The sequence below is a fragment of the Euleptes europaea genome, chromosome 4 (genome assembly GCF_029931775.1).
Source record: "Euleptes europaea isolate rEulEur1 chromosome 4, rEulEur1.hap1, whole genome shotgun sequence".
Lineage (NCBI taxonomy): Eukaryota > Metazoa > Chordata > Lepidosauria > Squamata > Sphaerodactylidae > Euleptes > Euleptes europaea.
This window is the reverse complement of record NC_079315.1, coordinates 64,716,323-64,737,337: the sequence shown is the minus strand read 5'-3', so window position 1 is coordinate 64,737,337 and position 21,015 is coordinate 64,716,323. Positions and strand designations below refer to the sequence as shown.

General features: G+C 41.4%; 1 protein-coding gene across 1 annotated transcript in view; it reads left to right on the top strand.

Annotated features, from left to right (window-relative positions):
• Positions 1–950: 950 nt before the first annotated feature.
• GRAMD2B (GRAM domain containing 2B) overlaps positions 951–21,015 on the top strand; it is a 32,239-nt gene continuing 12,174 nt past the window's right edge. The window contains exons 1-7 of the mRNA XM_056848597.1: positions 951–1,053; positions 7,205–7,279; positions 17,312–17,434; positions 18,758–18,845; positions 19,531–19,597; positions 20,044–20,147; positions 20,435–20,530. Coding sequence (XP_056704575.1) covers positions 962–1,053; positions 7,205–7,279; positions 17,312–17,434; positions 18,758–18,845; positions 19,531–19,597; positions 20,044–20,147; positions 20,435–20,530 — 645 coding nt within the window. The 5' untranslated portion in view covers positions 951–961. The remainder of the gene's footprint in view (positions 1,054–7,204; positions 7,280–17,311; positions 17,435–18,757; positions 18,846–19,530; positions 19,598–20,043; positions 20,148–20,434; positions 20,531–21,015) is intronic.

Below are 21,015 nucleotides of genomic sequence, written 5' to 3'. Positions count from 1 at the left end.
CTACATTTCTGCTTTGCAGGTAAGAGACAGGAGCCCTGCCCAAAAAGACAGCTGATGACACTGTTGTTTCACAATGAAATTGGGCCCTGTGTTGTCATGCTAGATTCCTAACTGCCGTTGCATAATGCAATGGTGCTCAAGCCAGGTTTGGAGGAAACCTTTCAAAATGCCTTTTCCTTTCTCCTTAGAATTTGGCCTTTTGATTTGTTCCAGTTTTTGTTTTTGTTTTTACAATTGCTTGGCCCCCATGGGTTTGTCACCTTAGCCTTTCCTTCTCTTATCACTGAGATCATTCCCTTATAAAACATTCAGCAGCCCTTTTGTTTTAAGTAACCAAGAGGCAATACCCAAGGAAGCAACATACCATATGAATAATTGAAGCTGGGAAACAGGTCAGCCCCCTAGTGTGGTATAAGAAGCCCAGACCGTGGTCCGTTGCCTTGGATTGCCTTCCCCACTCCTGGTTCTTGTTTGGCTGATCTATTATTAGGACCTCCTATGTCAAGCATGCCTGTATCCAATTCTGAGAGCCTTCTTGAAATAAAAAGTTCTAGTGCTTTCCAGCTTAAAGCAGCTGTGGATTTGTTGTTAGAATTTCCATGGGCTTAACCGAGCTATTTCTTCTCTGATGAACACGTCAAACAGGTTCTGTTTCTTTCTCTCTTCCCCGTCCTCCTCCTAACTAGCTGTGGGTTGAGAAGAGGGAGGTGTCTTCCCTGGGGTTTCCCCCTCCCTTCTCTTCACTCCCGTCAATGAAGAGCCAGGCAACAATACCAGTTTAAACTTGCTCAGGTTAGTTGGAGACCAAAAGCTTTCCGTCTGCACTGTAAGGTTGCAAAGCCACGTAACGTGACAGGCAAGGGAGAAGGAAAAGCCTGTTCAAACGTTGCTAGGGGCAAGGAAATAAAAAGCAGTTGGCAGAGCCTGACAAACAAGAGGGGGGGGGGTGTCTTGTCTTCAGATGGTGCTAATGACTGGTCAACAGCATGAGGGGGAAGAACTAAAACCTGTCAGGGCGATCAGTAAAAAAGAAAACAAAGCTGCTTTGACCCAGTAAGTATTCTTGCTTGGCAATATATTGTGTGAGATATCTCTATGCTTATCAGCTGTCAAGTCTGACATAATCTCGCAACCGTATTTAGGTGAAAACTTGAACACAAAGTTTTCCAATGACGACTCTGCCTCTTGTCTGTCTTGAGTGTTTTCAGTGCAAACTTGGTTTGTTTCAAGTGAGTGTGTACTGTGAGTTAGCGAGGATCTTCTTTTTTTATGTCGGAGCCCTGTGAACCTGTTTGTGTAGTTCAAAAGGCTACAGCTAGGGTTAGAGAAAGGATAAAGTTTGTATGTGGTTTTAAGCTGTAATTAAAATGGGTTACATTATCCTCTGAAGAAGGTATAATAAAATAGGGTTAAGTGGTGAGATGAACCTAAAACTGAATGGGACACTGGTTTCACAAGTTTTTAATAGGATGGTATATAAAACTTCCATTGCACAAAGTGTGGTTATGCCAGACTTGTGGATTCACAGGTTGTTAAATATTGCATTACTGTAATTATTCACCTCCTGAACATTCAGTAAGTGCATGATAACAATAGTCTATTGCTAGTTTAGGTCTGAAGCCTTCAAGTAAATCAATATTTTGTCACTTGATCGTCTCAGCTGTGTGTGTGAAGTGGCCAATCAAAACCTACATATTGGAGGTGATTCCAGGTGATATGAAAGCATTGACTGGTACTTGATCTCTGTTAGTTGTTTCACACTTGGAACTGTTCTTAATGTTGCTGTTGAGTGACCCACATTTGCATGTGAGCTCTTGTTGGCAACCACACATGGATGAACTCTCCTTTTTCCATACAATATTATCAATCAATCAGTTTGGCTGCATTTTAGTGGGGTTTTGTTCAGTGACATATATGGATCTAAGGTAATATACAACTGAGTTGGGTTATCTAGCTGTTCATATGTAATGAGGGCTTGCCCTTGATTAACATCATGTATGAAACTGACGGAATGGGGCATTTGATTTATTTGAATACCACTTCTCCCATGTTTGATTTATCACTAAACTGGTATTACAGGAATTCCTGTTCAGTCATAACTAAGCCAGAAGCAATTGTTGCCTCTTGTCAATTCACTGGTAAATTCAATCTTGCATCCTCCATAGGAATTCTGCTCAGCAAGTTTTGGCAGTATATATCACAGTGGTTAATGAAGAACTGCTTTTGTTTGGTAGCGCTATCTTCTTATCTGTGGGGCTGTGGTCAGTGACAAAGCAGAAGGCATTCTGTTCATGTAGTTTCCCCATGTTTTCCTGTCAGACTGCAAAGGACTGTGTACAGCTAAGCTTTTCACTTACTTTGGAGCATTTTAGTCTTACTGGTATAGATTTGTATGTCAATAAGCAGGGGAAGCTTTTGAGCACTCTCCTGGAACAACTTGTTCTATAGAATGGAGAAAAAGACCTGTTACCCAGTTGGGAGAGGGGGGAAACACCCATAGGATGGGGGGGGGGAGAGATTAACATGCAAGTAATGGAATATACACAACATATCTCAGTGTAGATTACTTTTTCTAACGAAGTACACATCAGGCAAATGCTGAGCAGGTGAGGCATAGCAATAAAACACTGGGAAAGCTTCTTCCACTAAATTTCTAATTGGTGTTGTACCCTGTCAAAGAAACGCTGGCATCCCTGGGTTTCCAGCTGTGCTGGACTAAGAGCAAGTCTAGAAATATTTCAAACCAATAAATTATATAAAACAACTTTTCTTGGTTCCTGTTGGCCCTTTTGGTTCAATGGGGTGATTATTTTGGGTTTGGTTTTAGCTTTTTCAGTGTAAACTGTGTATTCAAAATCTGTTGCATAAAACTGTTCCTGGATATCTAAAGTAGGGGCAGCACTTTAGGAACGACAAGTCACAAGGGAAAGGATGTTTATCACTGCATGTGTTTCGCTTCTGAAGACGTTCTTGGTAAAATATGGTGGATATTAGAGCTGACTCTATTTCCAATATAAGTAATTTCCCTTAAAAGCTGAAATGCCACAAATATTGGTGTGAGGTGTAAATTAAAAAGTTGTTGTGGGGTCTATAGTTAGGGTTGCCAACCTCCAGGTGGTAGCTTGAGATCCAGCCAATAGAGATCAGTTCACCTGGAGAAAATGGTCACTCTAACAATTGGACTCTATGGTATTGAAGTCCCTCCCCAAACCCCATCCCCCTCAGCCTCCAGCATAAGCAGAATAAAACTCTGTGGCCCAAGAGTCTTCCAAGTGAAATGTTGACAGTGAAGGAGAAACCAGAAAGAGGAAAGGGTGGGCAGTGGAGGCAAAGTTCACCAGCAGAAAGACAGGAAAACAAGGAAGGAGAGGCAAGCACAAATTGCCTCCCAAATCTGGTCACAATCCTCCGCTTGATATTCTGCATGAGCAACTGAAATATTTCAAATGAGAAAGTTCTGCTAGTTAGCTAATTTTATGCAACCTGCTCCTTTGCAAACTTGTTCATATGACGAGAACAGAGTCTGATTCAAAACACAAAGTAACCAGCTGTGCAAGAGTATAGCATGGAAATTCCATTTAGAAAGTCAAATGATGGTGTGGAATTCTGCCCATGTGATTAATGATCTCACATGAGAGTGCTTATTGGAATCTGCTTAAAATATATAGCTCTGCTTCTACTTAATCACTTGACTTTACAGTTAGCACTCCCATAGCATTAAACAAGCCATAAATATGTATATAGTGGTATATTTATCATTTTAAATAATTACTATGAGAAAATCAGGTCAAATGAATGTTGTATTTTATAAAGAACCTGTTTTATATAGATCTGCCAGCACCACTGGAACCTGCATTCATCTGTGTCGTTCTGTCTAGAATTAGTGCTGTAGAATGTCTTGTGAGATCTAGACTCAGGAGCAGGTCTGTAATGGGAAGAATACTGTGGCTATCAACTTTACCTGGATATGTTTTCAGTGTGTCATGAAAACACAAGACTGACAGCTGGAGAGAAGGGGTTTTACTACTTAGCAGGCACTCTTCTCAACTGTAATTCAAAATGAAGCATCTGTGGGTTTGCTGATTCCATGTACAGTAGTCTTCTGTAGTTTCATACACAAATGAGAAAGCAGTCCTATGGGTCTCATTACATGACACATCTGGAAAAATCCTGACCCAATTTGTGTCAGATATGTGATGGAAGACTCACCTTTAAAAGCACTTTCTGCCCTCTACAGCCTGGCATGGTGGGAGGAAAAGTTTCAGCCTTCCCTTCCTTCCACCCTGCACCCTCTTGCAGACTAAAAAAAAATGTCTGGGAGGGTATCTTAATGTCCCAGTGCTGGGAATGATATGTCTGCCTGAAGGCCCCACCACCACCATTTTTTAGTCACCAAAAGGTCACAAGTAGAAGGGAGGGAAGGCTGAAGGCTCTGCTCCTGTAGCGCTGGGCCGCAGAGCACAATAGGGGCAGGAAGTACTTTTCACTGTGAGTTCTTGGTCACATGTCTGATGCAAATCAGGCTAGGGTTTTACCAACCCAACTTACATGAGATGTCTTGTGTAATGAGCAGGTCTGCTCAATAGGGACTACTTGCAGGAAGGTATTCTCAGAGTTGTAATGTTAGTGCATGATACGGAATTATTATTGATTTCTATGAATCCCCAGTCTAAAAACAAGTTTCTAGCTATGATAGGAGTTTTTAAAAATTATATACTGCTTTTCTTCCATCGCTGAACACCAGGTAGCACATGCTGGGTTGTCAAGAGATATCCCTTTCAGGTACTGACTAGACCCATACCTGCTTAACTTTAGTAAGTTTGCTGTGCGACAAGTCTTCCAGCTATATCATAGGAGTAGACATAAAGGTGGAAAACATGGCAGCATTGTCTGCTAGAGGCTCCATAGTTCAAGAGAGATAACCATCATAGCCACTGGTGATTCTTCTCTGGTGGCATCCAGAAACATTCACTCCTCAAAGATCATCTTACTACCTACTGCTTATTTTCTTCTTGGTGGTAGAAAGTGCCATCAAGTTACAGCTGACTTATGGCAACCCCAGCGATAGTTTGCCATTGCCTATCTCTGCTTTGCAACCCTGGACTTCCTTGGTGGTCTCCCATCCAAATACTAACTGGTGCCGACCCTGCTTAGTTTCCAAGGTCTGACAAGATCAGACCAGCTTTGCCATCCAGGTCAGAGCATTTTTCTTGCTGCCATATTTACTAAAAAAAATATATCTCTAATTTTTCAAATTCGAGATAAAACAGGTCCCTAAAAACGCAGACAAAACACATGGAAACGAAGGGGGAGAGCAGGGCAAACTATGACGGTGGGAAACAGCATGAATAATCAGAACAAAGATCCAAAATTATTGGAGGGGTGACCGTGAGGGAAATAGCCATGCATAAAAAGCCTTAGAAACAGGAATCTCCATGGAGATAACTGCCATACAAAACAGAACGGGAGTATAATTAGTACTGAGGTAGGGTTGCCAAGTGCCACGTGGTGGCGGGCAAACCCCTGCCAATCCACCTGGCTGCCTGCCCACTACCTGAGGGTCAACGGGCAACGCATGCATGCTCGCCTGCCCACTGTGCTACGTCACTTCCTATTTACACCCGGAAGCGCCGCATCGCAACGGGCCTTTTACCACTCAAACTCACAGTTTGAGTGCTAAAAGGCCCCTTGCGATGCGGCACTTCCGGGTATAAACCAGAAGTGATGCAATTGCGTCAGCGTGGCCACACTCACGTGATCTTTCCCTCAACTCAGCCCCAAAAACCTCTCGCCGGAGGAGAGGGGGGACCTGGCAACCCTATACTGAGGTTTGGTGTTGTTGCTATGATCAGCTTGAAAATATTCGTCATTAGTCAAGAGATGCACTGTAGCTGTTTGGTATTACAAATGATAAAGGTTGACAAATATTTAGATCCATGTGCCATAAAAATTTAAGTACACTGACATGTAACTACTGACAATTACATCTGTATTACTCTATGGAGCTCCATCTCCCTGACATCTTGTACAGTTGCTATATCCTTATTTAGTCAGAGGCATTGAGCGTAGAGCACTAAGTGAAACAATAGTCTTCGGTATGTTGCTTAACAACCAAGAAAAGATTTGAACATGGTTTCTGCGAATAATTCAGACGTGGTGAAATTGACTGTTCCTGGAAAACATGAAATGAGCAAGGACTTCTAAAAGGGCATTTCTTGTGTGAAATTTCAAAAAAAGTTGTGCCCTTCCCACCTTGAAGAACAGGTGCAAATAATGATGGCTAGCAGCTACATGTAGCCCAACCTCTCATCTAGCTGTAGCCACCCAAAAATCAACTCAAATAGTGTCACAGAATGCATCTGAAAGATAATGTTTGATATTGATATAAAACTTCACAAAATGTTTTACATTCTCAGTAAACCAGAGTAAATTTAAATCATGTTAAAGTAAAGTAGTGTTAACATTTCGGTTTAAGAGATTCTAGATAAAATTTAATCTAAATACAAGTATATTACACCTACGTAGGATCTCTTAAAAGTAAATCAGTGGCTGTAATTGAATTAGAGGTTGCTTTTCTACATAACTAAAGAATCTCCTTAAAAAATCTTTACTAAGGGCAAGCATTATAAATGTGAAAGATTAGGCAATATTGCTGTTATTGTCTTGATGCTGAGTGCTAGGGGTGACAAGCCACTTCCAAGACCAGTCCTTTGCTCCAGATAATGCCATCTTGCGTGTCAGTAGGAAGAACAGCCACTGTACCTACCTTGGGGGCTTTGAATACTCCCACTGTTATATGCTATATCTATTCTGCATTTTAATACACACAGTGAACAAAGATAACCATTAAATGAACATCATGTAACAGTTTTTAAAATATTAAAATATAGTTAAGTATGTGTGTGTGTGTGTGTGTGTATGTATATATATATATATATATATATATATATATATATATATATATATATATATATATATATATATATATATAGTATATCTATCTTAGGGTTGCCAGACATGGCCTGACAAACAACAGGAAACCAGAGAGGTGGAAACGTGGGGGGGGGGGGGCACTGTCAGAGGAAGCTTGGCTTCACTTCTGGGGAATAGCCAGAAACTCTGTGAAAGAAGCATGGAATTTTCAGTGATTCCTAGACTGATGTCACTCAATGGGAATTTTTAAATATTATTTTATTTCCACTAGCTGCAGTAGAAGGAAACAGGAGCTGAGGATGGAGGATTCCCACCATGCCAGGGGCTTGGCAGCCTTATATATATTGTATATTCTCTGTTTAGTAAGATGACATGATAGGGTGGTTAGAGTAAACTATTTGTATGTATTAGCTTTAAAATTCCAGTTGGCTCCCGTAACATTAAATAACATTGATGGGGATAACCAATCAAGGGGAACAGAGAGAAAGGGAATGGAAGGCAGAAACAAAGATGTCCCAAGAAAAATAACTGAGGGGATGGGAACAAGGGTAGGTGTAGGGAGGCCAGCTGGGATTTAACTGTCACTGTCTCAAGCACAGGACTGGCTCTATAAGATAAGTCAATATTATCTCTGTATTGCAGAGAGAAGACTAAGATAGTAGGTGGCTCTAGACAAACCACTGAGATTATGATTAAGCTAAAATGTGAAACAGAGTGTCTTCAGCTCTGAAACGTGGCCACTGGTTAGATGTTTGCACTACCATCGCCCTCTGAATTACACGTTGCCTGTAATAAAGGCAGCTACTTTTGAATGGTCCTGGCACAATCCCTAATCCATGTCTTTCCCTTTTAATATTTTTCTTTTATCGCCCTAAAACAAGTCCCCCAGGCTGGAGGGCTGTGAATCACTTTACCGCTTTGGCAATTGGACTCTATGGCATTGAAGTCCCTCCCCTCCCCAAACCCTGCTCTCCTCAGGCTGTGCCCCAAAAACCTCCCACCCGTGGCGAAGAGGGACCTGGCAACCCTAGGAATCACTGTGTCAAAAATATGCCTTCCCCCACCCCCACTGCACACATTTTAGCTGTTTAGCAACAACTTGAGTTGCCAGGTCTAATTATACTGCCAAATATCTAGTTTAGCCTTATTTGACAACCACACCTAACATGCAAATGAATATACCAACCCCCTAAAAAAATGAAAAGCAGTCTTATGAGTTTGAAATTTCAGCAAGGAAATGGCCACATAATCCTTCTCCCACCATCTTTCCTTATACAAAAATATCTTCCAAGGGGTCCACATGCTATTTACAAGGGATTCCTGCAGCAAGGGAGACAGTTGGAGGGGGGTGTATTTTGAGCAGAAAGATCACCATAGTAAAATAGCAAGGAGCCCTTTCCTTGGTGCTTCTCTGATCAGAATTGGTCTGAGCATTTTCTCCTTCCTCATAATCCCCTGTTGCTCCCTACTGCCACTTTTTCTTTGCCATCCGCATGTTTGGTAACCTGTGTGTGTGTAAAGTGCCGTCAAGTCGCACCCGACTCATGGCGACCCCTTATGGGGTTTTCAAGGCAAGAGACTAACAGAGGTGGTTTGCCAGTGCCTTCCTCTGCACAGCAACCCTGGCATTCCTTGGTGGTCTCCCATCCAAATACTAACCAGGGCTGACACTGCTTAGCTTCTGAGATCTGACGAGATCAGGCTAGCCTGGGCCATCCAGGTCAGGGCTTGGTAACCTAGTGCTGGCTAATATTGACTTTAAAAAATAAATATTTATGTTTGGTTTGTCGAATTATGTATCCTGCCTTTCTTCTGTGATGGAGCTCAAGAGAGGGTGGGTGTTCAGTATTCGCCATCCAGCTCTTCTAGTTACTGTAAAACTTGCATTGACAATTCAGTTTCATCAGCGTGTTACCCAAGAAAAGCATCCAGAATCCTGATCAAAACAGCCAACAATTTGCTGCTGACTTCTTTATATTGAAGGAGAAAAGATGCTTGCCATTTTTAGCCAGACAGTTCAGAATGTAATTATGGTAGGAAGGAAAGAGGACATTCAAGAGATGGGAAAACACAATTTGTGAGAATTCAGGTGATGGTATGGTAGGGCAATGGGAGCATTGGCCCAGTAGGAAATGGCGCCTTTTTGATAACTTACTATGTTTATTTTGTTGCTGTTATTGTTTTAAAAGTGACAGTGTAGTCTGTAATTGCTGAGATTGTGCTCCCCTGTGGCTTCTCTTTAGTGACGGATGATTCATAATGAGAAGCCTGTTGCAAGAAACTAGGGTTGCCAACTCTATGTTGGAGATTTGGAGTTGGTGCTAGGGGAGGGACCTCAGCAGGGTATAATGCCATTGATTCCACCCTCCAAAGCAGCTATTTTCTCCAGGGGTTCTGATCTCTATCGTTTGCAGATCTGTTGTAATTCCAGGAAAATTACATTTAACAGGTGCATTTAAGGAGGGGCTGTGAACAATAGTGTACTAACAAGTGTTACAAATAGTTGACGAGTTACACCCTGGAGTTCTCGAAAATGCACAGTGCATCCTCTCCATTTCTGCTACTCTCAAAATATGTACCTTCTTCTGTCGGTGGTGGTGGCTGTCATTAGATTTATTGTGTACTTCAATGAAGTAATCCAACTGCCAGCTTTTGTTTGTTACTAACTTCACATCCTGTATGGATCACCTTTTAGCTGTTGTTAATTGCCCGTGCAGAATGCCATGGGCATTCCTAAAACCTTGTTAATGCTATGTTTAACATCACGGTAATAATGAAGAAATCTCTTCCTGTTCTTGAAGGAACTAGCCTTTTGAAATTGTGATACCAATGGCTGTTCCTATCTACAGTTTCAACACATCCAGCTGCCAGACAAATTGGTTCCTGTCACAGGACATGTTTCATCAAGGTTAATGACATACAGAGAAGTCATTTAACTGATACTGGGATTTTAAAAAATCAAAACAAGGTGTTCCAAGCTAGTTTTGTGAAAGCATCATGTAGTTGTGCTGAAATATTGGCATAAAGATGAAAATGTTTAATGGTGCCAAGTATGACCCTCTCTCCCCCATTTAATTATTTCAGAAAGGTCTGTTTTTCTATACAACGCGCTGTTATTCAAAAGTGTTCTGATATGGGTTGTTATATTTGAAACTAAGGGATATTAGAAAATCCACATTAAGGAAAGTACAAAGTGGTTGGAATGTATTCAGCACAGTGTTTGTTTGTTTTAATGCTGCATCAGATCTACGCAGTTTTATTTTTTTCCTCTAAAAATATTGTAGTGAACACAACTTTTAGTTTTCTTCTATATCTCAAGAACGCTTTCCAACATTTTTATTCCTATGTTAAAATGCCAGGTAGACTTCTGACCAAAGGCCAGATCGAAATTCTTAAAAGGCATTCATATGCTGTACCTGACAGCTGTCATACAATATGTTGTAGATTTCCCAATAGGATTGGAATACTTATATTAACAATCCACATTATGTATTATATTGTGCAAAACTGTGTCTATGTTTGTGGATAAGGTGAATCACAGAGATTAAATCATCTGGTTTGACTACTTGAAAGCAAGGGCAGTATGTAAATTAAAATCTCTCTTTCTCTTTAAATGGGAATTGCTGGGTTTCTCAGCTAGAGTTTGAATAGCAAATCAGTAGCTATTATTACCTCATCCACATGGTTATATTCTCCTGTCTCACCTGAATAAATTTGTTCTAACATGTTTAACTGGATACAATAGATGCTATCGTTTATACAGCATACAAAGAAATTATTTTTAAATGAACTTATCATAGTTATCACATGTGCATACAGCAGTAACTTTGTCTGATTATATATTAACTAGTGAAATGCCCATGAAATTTCACAAGTAGAAAGAGGAGGTTATTTGTATGAGAGGAAGGGTTTTCATATCAGATTCCCCCCTAACCTTTGCTCTTCCTTTCATTCTATCCCAGCTGTTGTGGAACTGCCTCTCCCCTAGGGGTTGCCAACCTCCAGGTACTTGCTGGAGATCTCCTGCTATTACAACTGATCTCCAGCCGAGAGAGAAAATGACCGCTTTGGCAATTGGACTCTATGGCATTGAAGTCCCTCCCCTCCCCAAACCACACCCTCCTTAGGGTCCACCCCAAGGGACCTGGCAACCCTGGCTCAGACCCATCACATGGGATTGTAGCAGCAGCCACGACGATTAGTGATTGGTGTGTGTGTGGGATGACTCCAACCTCAACTTCTTCCTACACTCATTTGCTTTCCTAGTAGTTAGCAGTGACCTTGGGCATATCAGCTGCTCTTCACTGCAGTTTAAAGGGTTGAAGCATTTCCTCATTTTGCATTCTATTTACTCTCCGGCAAACAACAACAAAAAAAAAACCCTCCCCACTCTCCCAGCAATACTGTTTGCAATCCATATAAAAAAAAAAAAACCTAGGAGAAGGAAGAACGTTTATTCCTTCAAATTCTGCTGCTGTAAGTCCTTGTGAGGGAGCGGGGCCACAGGAGCTGCACATCACCCCCCTGCTGCTGCTGCCCCAAACGGAATGAAAACAGCCAGGATGGGAGCAGCGTGGCAATGCAGTGGGTAGAGTGCCATCCCCTTTTCTAGGCCAGAACCTGATAAAAACATGGGCCCTGCTGGGAGAAGGAGGTTGGACCACTAGCAGAGGAGCCTTCTGGGGGACTGGCTGGGGGTAGGTGTACCTGGAAAAGGCATGCTTGTAGGAAAAGTAAAGGTGAAGCCTGGCTTGGGAGAAAGCCTTGAAAGCAACAAGAAGGAGAATCCAATGTCAGATGATAGCCCAGAGGAACGTTGATACCAAGGTAAGGCAGAACTGGCTCCAAGCCTAGGGAAGAATCAACAGAACTATAATTAAAGGGACAGCATGTTGCCTCTGCACCATATCCCCCGGCATCAAATGGCCTAGCAGGACATGCAGTGAAGTCTTTTAAAGACGGCATTTCCTGAATACCAGGTGAAAGTCTCTGAAAGCTGAGTTGAGTCTCTGCACAGTGGAATTTTATCACTTGGCTGCTTGAGGAATAAGGTTACACTTAGGCTTGTTACTTAGAAAAGAAATAGAAGTTCTTTATTGTAAGAGAACTCCATACTGGATACGAAAGGCAGAGTAAAGATTTCTAGCGATCTATTTAAGCTGGGATGGAGAGAGATTGTAGAAAGCATCTCCAGCCCTCATGGTAGACAAAGGGAGAGAGAGAGAAGGGAAGTGATTGAAACGAAGGAACCTCTGAGAGTAGCATTCTAGGTAACAAAGGGAGAGCCGCAGGAGTGGACAAAGGAAAGGTCAGAGAGCTTCCTATCTACCCTATACTGACTCTCTGCTGCCCTCGAGGAGGCATGGAATCCAACACAATTGTAACAGCTCTCCCTAAGTTTCTTTTCCTTTTTGGGTTCTTTGCTAGGGTTGCCAGGTCCCTCTTCACCACCAGCAGGAGGATTTGGGGGGGGAGCCTGAGGAGGGTGGGGTTTGGGGAGGGGAGGGACTGCAATGCCACAGAGTCCAATTGCTAAAGTGGCCATTTTCTCCAGGTGAACTGATCGCGTAGAGCTGAGTTGTACTCTCATGTACTGAATTTCTTAAAATTGCACAACAGACATTTTTCTTCTGTTCTTTCTGTTATATAAACAGCATAAAGCAAAAAAACAAAATTCCCAATTCTGTCTTTTTCATAATGAAAAGAATTCCTACAATGGACAGATAAAGTCCTTAAAATGATGTCAAACTGCAGTTCTCAAACTTCCCCCCCCCAAGCAATCTGATTGAAGTTAATTTTCATTAAAAAGGAATCAATAACTCTTTTGCATAGGAGACTGAGCACAAAACACCTGTCATTGACTATCACTAAACTGTCAAAAGAAAATGCTTGTGTTGTAAATAATTCATCATGTGTGTTCTAAAAGACTTGTTTGGGGTTTGCATCCCAGAAGGAGACAGGTGCTCTTCAAAGTGCACAACTCAACATAGTGATTATCTCTTAAAGGATGAAATCAATGGAACTTTATTATTATAGTATATAAGGTTATTTATTGCTAGGGTTGCCAGATCTGAGTTGGGAAATACCTGGATGTTTTTGGGGTGGAGCCTGAGGAGGGCAGGGTTTGGGGAGGGGAGGGACTTCAATGCCATAGACCAATTGCCAAATCAGCCATTTTCTCCAGGTGAGCTGATCTCTATTGGCTGGAGATCTGTTGTAATAGCAGGAGATCTCAAGCTAGTACCTGGAGGTTAGCAACCCTATTTTTTACCCTTAGGAACAGTTAACTCAGAATTTGAAAAACCACCAGTGTTAGAGTCCAGTTGGCTTAATGAATACTAGGTTTACAGGGATTCCTCTAGTTGTCTTTAACCTTAAGAAAAACTAAACAGGTTTAATTTTACAATAGAGGTTCTACTTACTAAACACTGGAGTTCTGGGCACTCTTGTTTGGAAGTAAATATCATTGATTGCACATCTGAATCAAGCTATTGACTGCTTTGATCAACTCCTTTCCTCCTTAGAGCAACTAAGGTGATTCCATAAGCTTCAAAAACATGGGAGTTATCTCTTCTATGACTTAGCTGCAATTTGCAACCTGCAGCTCATGTTACTTAGAACAGGAACAATATTTGCACACAATACTAGTATAACAAGGTAGTCTTCTGTCAACATACCCAGTCTCTTTCTTCAGGTGTCTTTCAACTAGGTATTTTACCTTCATCCTGTCTTCACGGGCAGCATTCACAAAAGGATATTTAAAGTACTCCAAAATAAATGCTGTCTTTACAGATACAGCTTGTGGTATCTCCTTTACTATACTGCCTTATGATGAACAAATACAGATTTTTTTTTAAATCACAGGCGACTCCACAAAAAAAGGACCAAAGGAAAGCAGTACTCTCATACTGCGCTTTTCCCAAGCAGAATCAGCTCTCTGTTTCATATCATGGGCCCGATCCTAAACATATTGATTTGGGAATAAGTTCCATTGGTTTCAGTTGATTTATGGCCTTTACAGGTCATAATACAGCTATTAATCAGATATCATAGCAATTACAGATTCTAGAGGATGCAGTCATCATTTCTAAATGCTGATAAAAATGGATGTTGATGGCACTGTACACATTTATGCAGACTTTCTGACTTGTTATACAGTGTTCATTTAATGCTGAATTGGTAGGGTTACCAGGTCCCTCTTTGCAACTGGCGGGAGATTTTTGGGGCGGAGCCTGAGGAGGGCGGGGTTTGGGCAGGGGAGGGACTTCATTGCCATTGAGTTCAATTGCCAAAGCAGCCATTTTTCTCCAGGTAATCTGATCTTTATCGGCTGGAGATCAGTTGAATTAGCTGATCTCCTGCTACTACCTGGCTATAGAGATGTATGTATATTTCAGCTTTTATTGGTTCCCAATACTGCTTTACTAATGTAATTCGCATTTCTGTTTTTGGTAGAAGCAACTTTGCTTATTATAATTATATCTTCTGTCAGGCTGAAGAAGCCCCCTATGCGCAAAAACGCATTAAAACAATCTGGAAGGCGTTCCAATTCCCTTTCTGGCATTGAAGATTTTCCTACAAGCCATTGCTTCTATAATTAACCTGTTGTGTTAAGTGCCATCAAGTCGCTTCCGACTCATGGCGCCCCTATGAATGAAAGTCTTCCAAAATGTCCTATCTTTGACAGCCTTGCTCAGATCTTGCAAATTGAAGGCTGTGGCTTCCTTTCTTTTTTCATTTTGGATTGTCTCATCTTAGGGTTTTCAAGGTAAAGGTTGGTCAGAAGTGGTTTACCAGTGCCTTCTTCTGCGCAGTACTAACCAGGGTTAGCCGTAGTGGCACTGCCGTTGTCTACGAAAGATCCTCCGCTGGTGTCACCTTCCACTACTGCTGCTGCCCAGTAGCTAACCTTCAGGGATTCTCTGCCCCCATCCCCATTGGAACTGCCTGTTCTCTTCTGAGTATGTGGCCATTGATCCCTTAAGGGGGTGGATGCATCTTCGTCTGGTGTCTCAGCTGTGACCATCCCGTCTTGAGTGTCTCTGCTAGGAGTTTAGTCTCTTGATAGAGTCTAGACCCCTTACGGTATTGCTCTCAGCTTCCCTGACACACACAAACCCCCTCACCACGTTAAGGTGTGCATCCAGAAGGTTAGCCTACCAGGCAATAATTATTCATGTCGTCTGTATCGCGTATGAACTTTAACAACGCCATGTGCATGAAAGAAGAAGGATTTACAGATTTTTTGTATATATTAATTGTGTTTGTTGTATGAGTCTTTATACATTGTATTGTTTCACTTTGGTGGTGTTTTTCACTTACACACTGTGATTAATGTTTTGTCATTAGTATTAGTTTATTACAACACTTGTATTCATATTTTGAGCTCCTTGCTGTTTTTTTCCTACGACTACCTGGCAGTTGGCAACCCTATGAATTGGTGATACAGATAATTTCAGGTAGGCAGCCATGTTGGTCTGCAGCAGAAGTGAAAGATTCAAATCCAGTGGCACCTTAAAGGCCAACAGGATTTCCAGGCTATACGCTTTTGACAGTTAAAGGTATCTGATGAAGTATTGATTAATGAAAGCTTAGACCCTGGAAATCTAGATGGTCTTTAAGGTGTTACTGGGCATGAATCTTGCTCTGGTAATACAAAGCAACTTACACCTTCCTAGATTGTTGGGATAAAATAAGTGACCTGTGGGATTTTACACATGCCTAGTAGGCCATCAGCTGCTGCACATGCATGTTTGTAGAGTGTGTAAAATCCCATATGCTAGGCAGCTGTTGCATTGGTGTGTTACCATTGCACACTTGCTTTGCGCATGTAGCGACCCAGTTTAAGCAAGGTGTTATGCACATCCAAAGTTGTAGTGGTAAGTCCATTTGACCTGCAGTGTCATGTTGAAATCAAGCCTACGTAGAATGAAAGTCCATGGGGAAGAGCGGGATGACAACTGCCACTCCTGACCTCCATATGTCCCTTGGATGGAATCTAAGTATATACAGCTCTTTCTGTGCAATTGAGAGCCTTGCTTTGGAAAGGTTCCCTTTTGCATGGACAGAGCCCTATATAAGTATGCACATTAAGTAATTCTTGTCCCCTACAATATCAAATCCATAGAAGGCATATTCTCTTCCCCAAATCATATCCAGCCCAGGAATACCTGGAATAAACTAACAAGAAACAGAAAAGGGTTTCCTTTGAGTATGTGCCAGGTTGTATGTTTTTACAGCCCACAAACCTATAATGACCCATTATCATCACAAACAAGAATCCAACTACCATATTCTTCAGGTAACACTGAGAACTAAAGCTAGAGGCATGTACTGTAACAGTGGATTAGACCCTAGTGGGTTTTTTAGTGGATGCAAGAAGAGGAAGTGTAATTTTTTACAATATATCTTTGCACGTTAGCCCATCTCACCTGGGGCTTTTGTTCATCCAAGTTCCAAGATCCTCACCAAAACATTTTTCAGAATCAAAAGAGACCCTTTTTCCTTCATATGCAAGCAGTAAAGCTGGTAGGAGCCAACCCAGTAATTTTAAATACAGAACTGGATAAACAGTAACATGGATTGGATCTTGCCATCTCCTACTATGTTTGCAACTATTTCAAAAGCATCAAGAGAAAAAAGGTTCAATTTGTTTTAACAGAACTCTTCTGCAGAATCTGCTCTTGGGCAAAATCATTTCAAAAATCTGATTAGAGAAAAAACATAATAAATTCAACATTTTGATAAACTTGATACCTTGAAAGAGAAAAATGGCTGGTTTGGTTTTGTTTTCGGTCAGAAAAAGCCCATCAGGTTGTTTTCATGGATTTCGTCTATAGGTAACAAGAAGCAATATGCAGATTTCTAGATGAGTTAGCTGGTCTGAGGATAAAGTCTGAAATAGGCAGACAGTCTCTTTACCTGCTTAATTTAAAGCTCAGTAAAACTGATGAAGCATCTGATGTTAAGTAGTATGTAACTCAGGGAAAAGAGGAAACACTCTCTACTGCTTTTTAGTGTCCTAAGTGACCTTCTTCACATTTCCTTTTCTGTTTTACCTGCTCCACTGTGAGATGCAAAAGTTCTCTCCACATCAAGAGCTCATCCATCAAGGGCGAAAGGGTGGTACAACAGCTCTACTTCAGACATTTTAGTGGCGTAGGAAGTTTAAGTCAGTTGTGCTTCCTGTTTTCCCTGCATCACATAACACCTGGGGCCACTTCAACTCAAAGAACTGTGTGTTTTGTGTTTGCCCTTTTTTTTAAAGCTTCTACTGTGGTAATCAAGTGCAAAACTGGGGTTGGCAACTAGAATTCAAGCAGTTACACAATTGTTTTTAATCCTTGTTAGCACCAATAAAGAATGTCTCTTCCTGCAGCTCAGAAAGTGAAAATGGAACAGAAGGAAAAAGAAAGAGTGGAAAGGCATCTACTGTGGCGGCACAGACACCGTCAACTGATGTGGAATGTTTTGAAGACCATAAAAAAATATCAGCTTCACGGTAATGATTCCCAGTGGCAGAAACTTTTCAGCAATGTCAGCTACTAAAAACCTTGCAAGAAAATATTCTACATATTTTGCAGATATTAATCAGCTCAAGGCTTATTTACTTCAGTGGACTTATCCAGATTTTTGGATCATGATAAGAACTGAATCTCCAACCACAGGGTGTTCTGGGGATAAAATGGAGGAGAGGAGAATGATGTAAGCTGCTTTGGGTCCTCTTTGAGGAGAAGGGCATGATGTATAGGGTTGCCAACCTCCAGGTACTAGCTGGAGATCTCCCGCTATTATAACCGATCTCCAGCTTCTAGAGATCAGTTCCCCTGGAGAAAATGGCCACTTTGGTAATTGGACTCCATGGCATTGAAGTCCCTCCCCAAACTCCACCCTTCTCAGGCTCCACCCCAAAAATCTATTTCCCAACCTGGAGCTGGCAACCCTAATAATATAGATGAAGTAAATAAATAAATACAACCCTCCCAAAGGTCTTACTTCTGGGATTCTGCCAGTTTCTCCCAGTCTTCAGTTAATCATTTTGTAGCAGGCTCAAAATTTCAGTGTTTGATAGCTCTTCATTTTGCCTTCAAGCTACCCCAAGTATTCCATATTGGGCATGCAATAGCCTGCGTGTACCAGATCCCCATTCTTGCTTTCTGCTTTGCATATAAATTTCTTAATGTACACAGAGTTTATATAAATATGCAAGCTTGTATATCCCAGCCTCATTCATATTTCCTCCTTGCTTCCCGTTTATTATATTACAATCAAACCCACTTTTTTCATTGGTGGGAAACTCCATGATGAGTTTCCTCTTTCTCATACACCAAGTAGCCAGCTCAGCGCCTAGGCAGAATACAACCTATTGCCTTAATCTCTTCGCCTGCATGGCAATGAGTAACCAGTACTGATTAATGAGAAATCTGGGGACAAGAAATTGTATACATGCAACAGACTGAATTCTATGCAGTGCTGGTAAAGGCAAATGTCTTCATCTTTTCCCTTCCCCCAGAAGCCACCTCAAAGGCAATGCTGAGTGTTTTGGCACCTTTAAAAAGCAAAAATTACTTGCATTGGGTTTGTCTGTGAGTGGGTTTGTCTGTGATTCAGTGCTTCCAGTAGTCCCATTATGTCCCATTTTCTTCTTAAATGGTTTAGGAAATAATATACTATCAATCGTGAGTTGATTCTGCAACAGAATGCTCATTCTGACTTTCAAGGGCTAGGATGACACCAAGAGAAATTTCACAAGTAAAATCCTCTTTGGGTGGGGGGAAAAAGAGTGATGAAACTGTGCTAAACATAGGGTGTTTCCTTGCTGTAGGTCGAAGACAATTGTGGATAATACCATCTTGGCAGCAGACGGCAAGAATGACTCAAAGCTAGAAAGGAAGAGGCATGCCTCAAATAAGGTACTGTGGAGTTTCCACAACTGGGGTCAAGTTGTTGTAAGAGGTGGCAGTAGGGTTGCCAAACTCAAGGCGGTGGCTGGAGATCTCCTGCTATTACAACTGATCTCCAGCCGATAGAGATCAGTTCACCTGGAGAAAATGGTTGCTTAGGCAATTGGACTCTATAGCATATAAGTCCCTCTCCTCTCCAAACCCCACCCTCCTCAGGCCCCCAAAATCTCCAGGTATTTCCCAACCCGGAGCTGGAAACCCTAGGTGGCAGATAAGCCATGTATGAGCCTAGGGCAGGCAGCAATGGTAGGAACACTGGGCAGCACTGATAGCGCACCTTCCTTTTCACTATTCTATTGAGCACAGGGGAGACCAGGATCCAGAAGTGGCAGTGAGGTCCTTTCCGTCTCTTCAAGCGACTCCCCGCCCCACCAACACAACCTGTAGTTGTTAACAGTGCACCATTGTTCGTACATCCATAGACATCCAATGCCTTGGTATTCTGAACAGTGAGAAGAAAATTAGTCTGTCCAGCAAAATGTGTTGTCCATACTGTTACTGTGTCAGTGCAATAGAAGGATCAGGGAAGATGGCTGTTATCAGGACCAGCCCTCACCTGGGCAAAAATATCTAGAGGGACAGCAGTGTTAGCATCACAATAACTGAAATTAATTGACATATTTGTTTTCCCTAGTTTAAATCAAATGCTCACTTTCACAAGTTGTTTCTGGATGTCCCAATCGATGAACCCTTGAGACAAAGTAAGCCAAATCCTGTATATCTATTAATGTTTATTACTTTGGGTTGCCATGCACAGTGTTCTTTTTTCCTCTCAAATTGGCCTTTCTTACAACGTTTATGCAACAACCTCCATTGCTGGTTATACTATCTATAAAAGATTTCCTGCCATTTGGTTCTGGGTTTTGATATTCAGCTGTTGATGGACTGTTAGTTCGTAGCCAAAATGTAATTTCAGATTACTTTTGTAACAATCCACTGGCTATTTGCTACTAACTTTTGTTAAATGCCAAAGTTTGAGTTATGAGGAACCTAGAAAAAATCCAAAACAAGATGGATTTTGCAAAATTTTATTTTTTCCTGTGGGTAATAGATTTTATACTTCGTATTTTCATATAGCAATTCATATTGCATAATTATCTTGTGCAAATGCAAGTCTGATAACATGGTACATGTGATTGCTTTGTAGGCTTCACCTGTGCCTTGCAGAAAGAAATTATGTACCAAGGCAAGCTATTCATATCGGAAAACTGGATTTGTTTCCATTCTAAGGTCTTTGGCAAAGACACTAAGGTTAGTAAAGTCCTTGTCTTATGAAAGCTTGGATTCAGAAAGGTCATGTCTAATTCTTATTTAATATGGATAGGGATGATGGCACATTTATTAGAGAAACAACATAACCTTAGTCAAAACACAGTACCTATGATACATTTGCATCTATACTTGAGCCTAAATGTAAAATAGATAGTATTGATTTTGTCTGAAAATTTCTGTGGAAAAGTCTTTCCTGGAGCAGATGTTGCATTGTGGTTGCTAGCTGTCATTTTCACACTCTAATGACTGACTTGATATCATTTCAGATTAGTATACCTGTGCCCTCAGTGACACTATTAAAGAAAACTAAAACTGCCCTTCTAGTGCCAAATGCCCTCGTTATATTAACAGTCTCTGATAAGGTAAGGAAATGTTTTGATGTAGGAGTCCTTATGTTTTTGTTTATCTTTCTACCACCACCCCATTTGCCCTGCATTGTCCCCCATGCCTTAATTCAATTTCAGTGGCAGGAAAACTCAGGTGGCATTTTCCAGGAAATTGAGGTAGCATTTGCCAGGACTCTCAACAAGGTGTGACTGCAAGTGCTGTAGGAATCAATGCCTGGGATATTGTTGCTGTAAAGTATTAACAACCAGAGATCCCTGGTCCAAATCCAAGCTCTCAGAATTACTGTCTTGCTCCCCGTTGCCAAGCCAGAGACAAGGGGTATATGATGGGATGACGGTCATGGCCAGGAGGCTTGCTAGTGATTCATAAATATTCTGAAACCCTTATCAAGAACATTTGCTAAGATGCCTGGTCCTCAGTAGCCTCAATGACCCATTGATAATAAAACCAAAATATGCTTCAATAATTATATATATAATATAAGCCCTGGAGGCTCTTC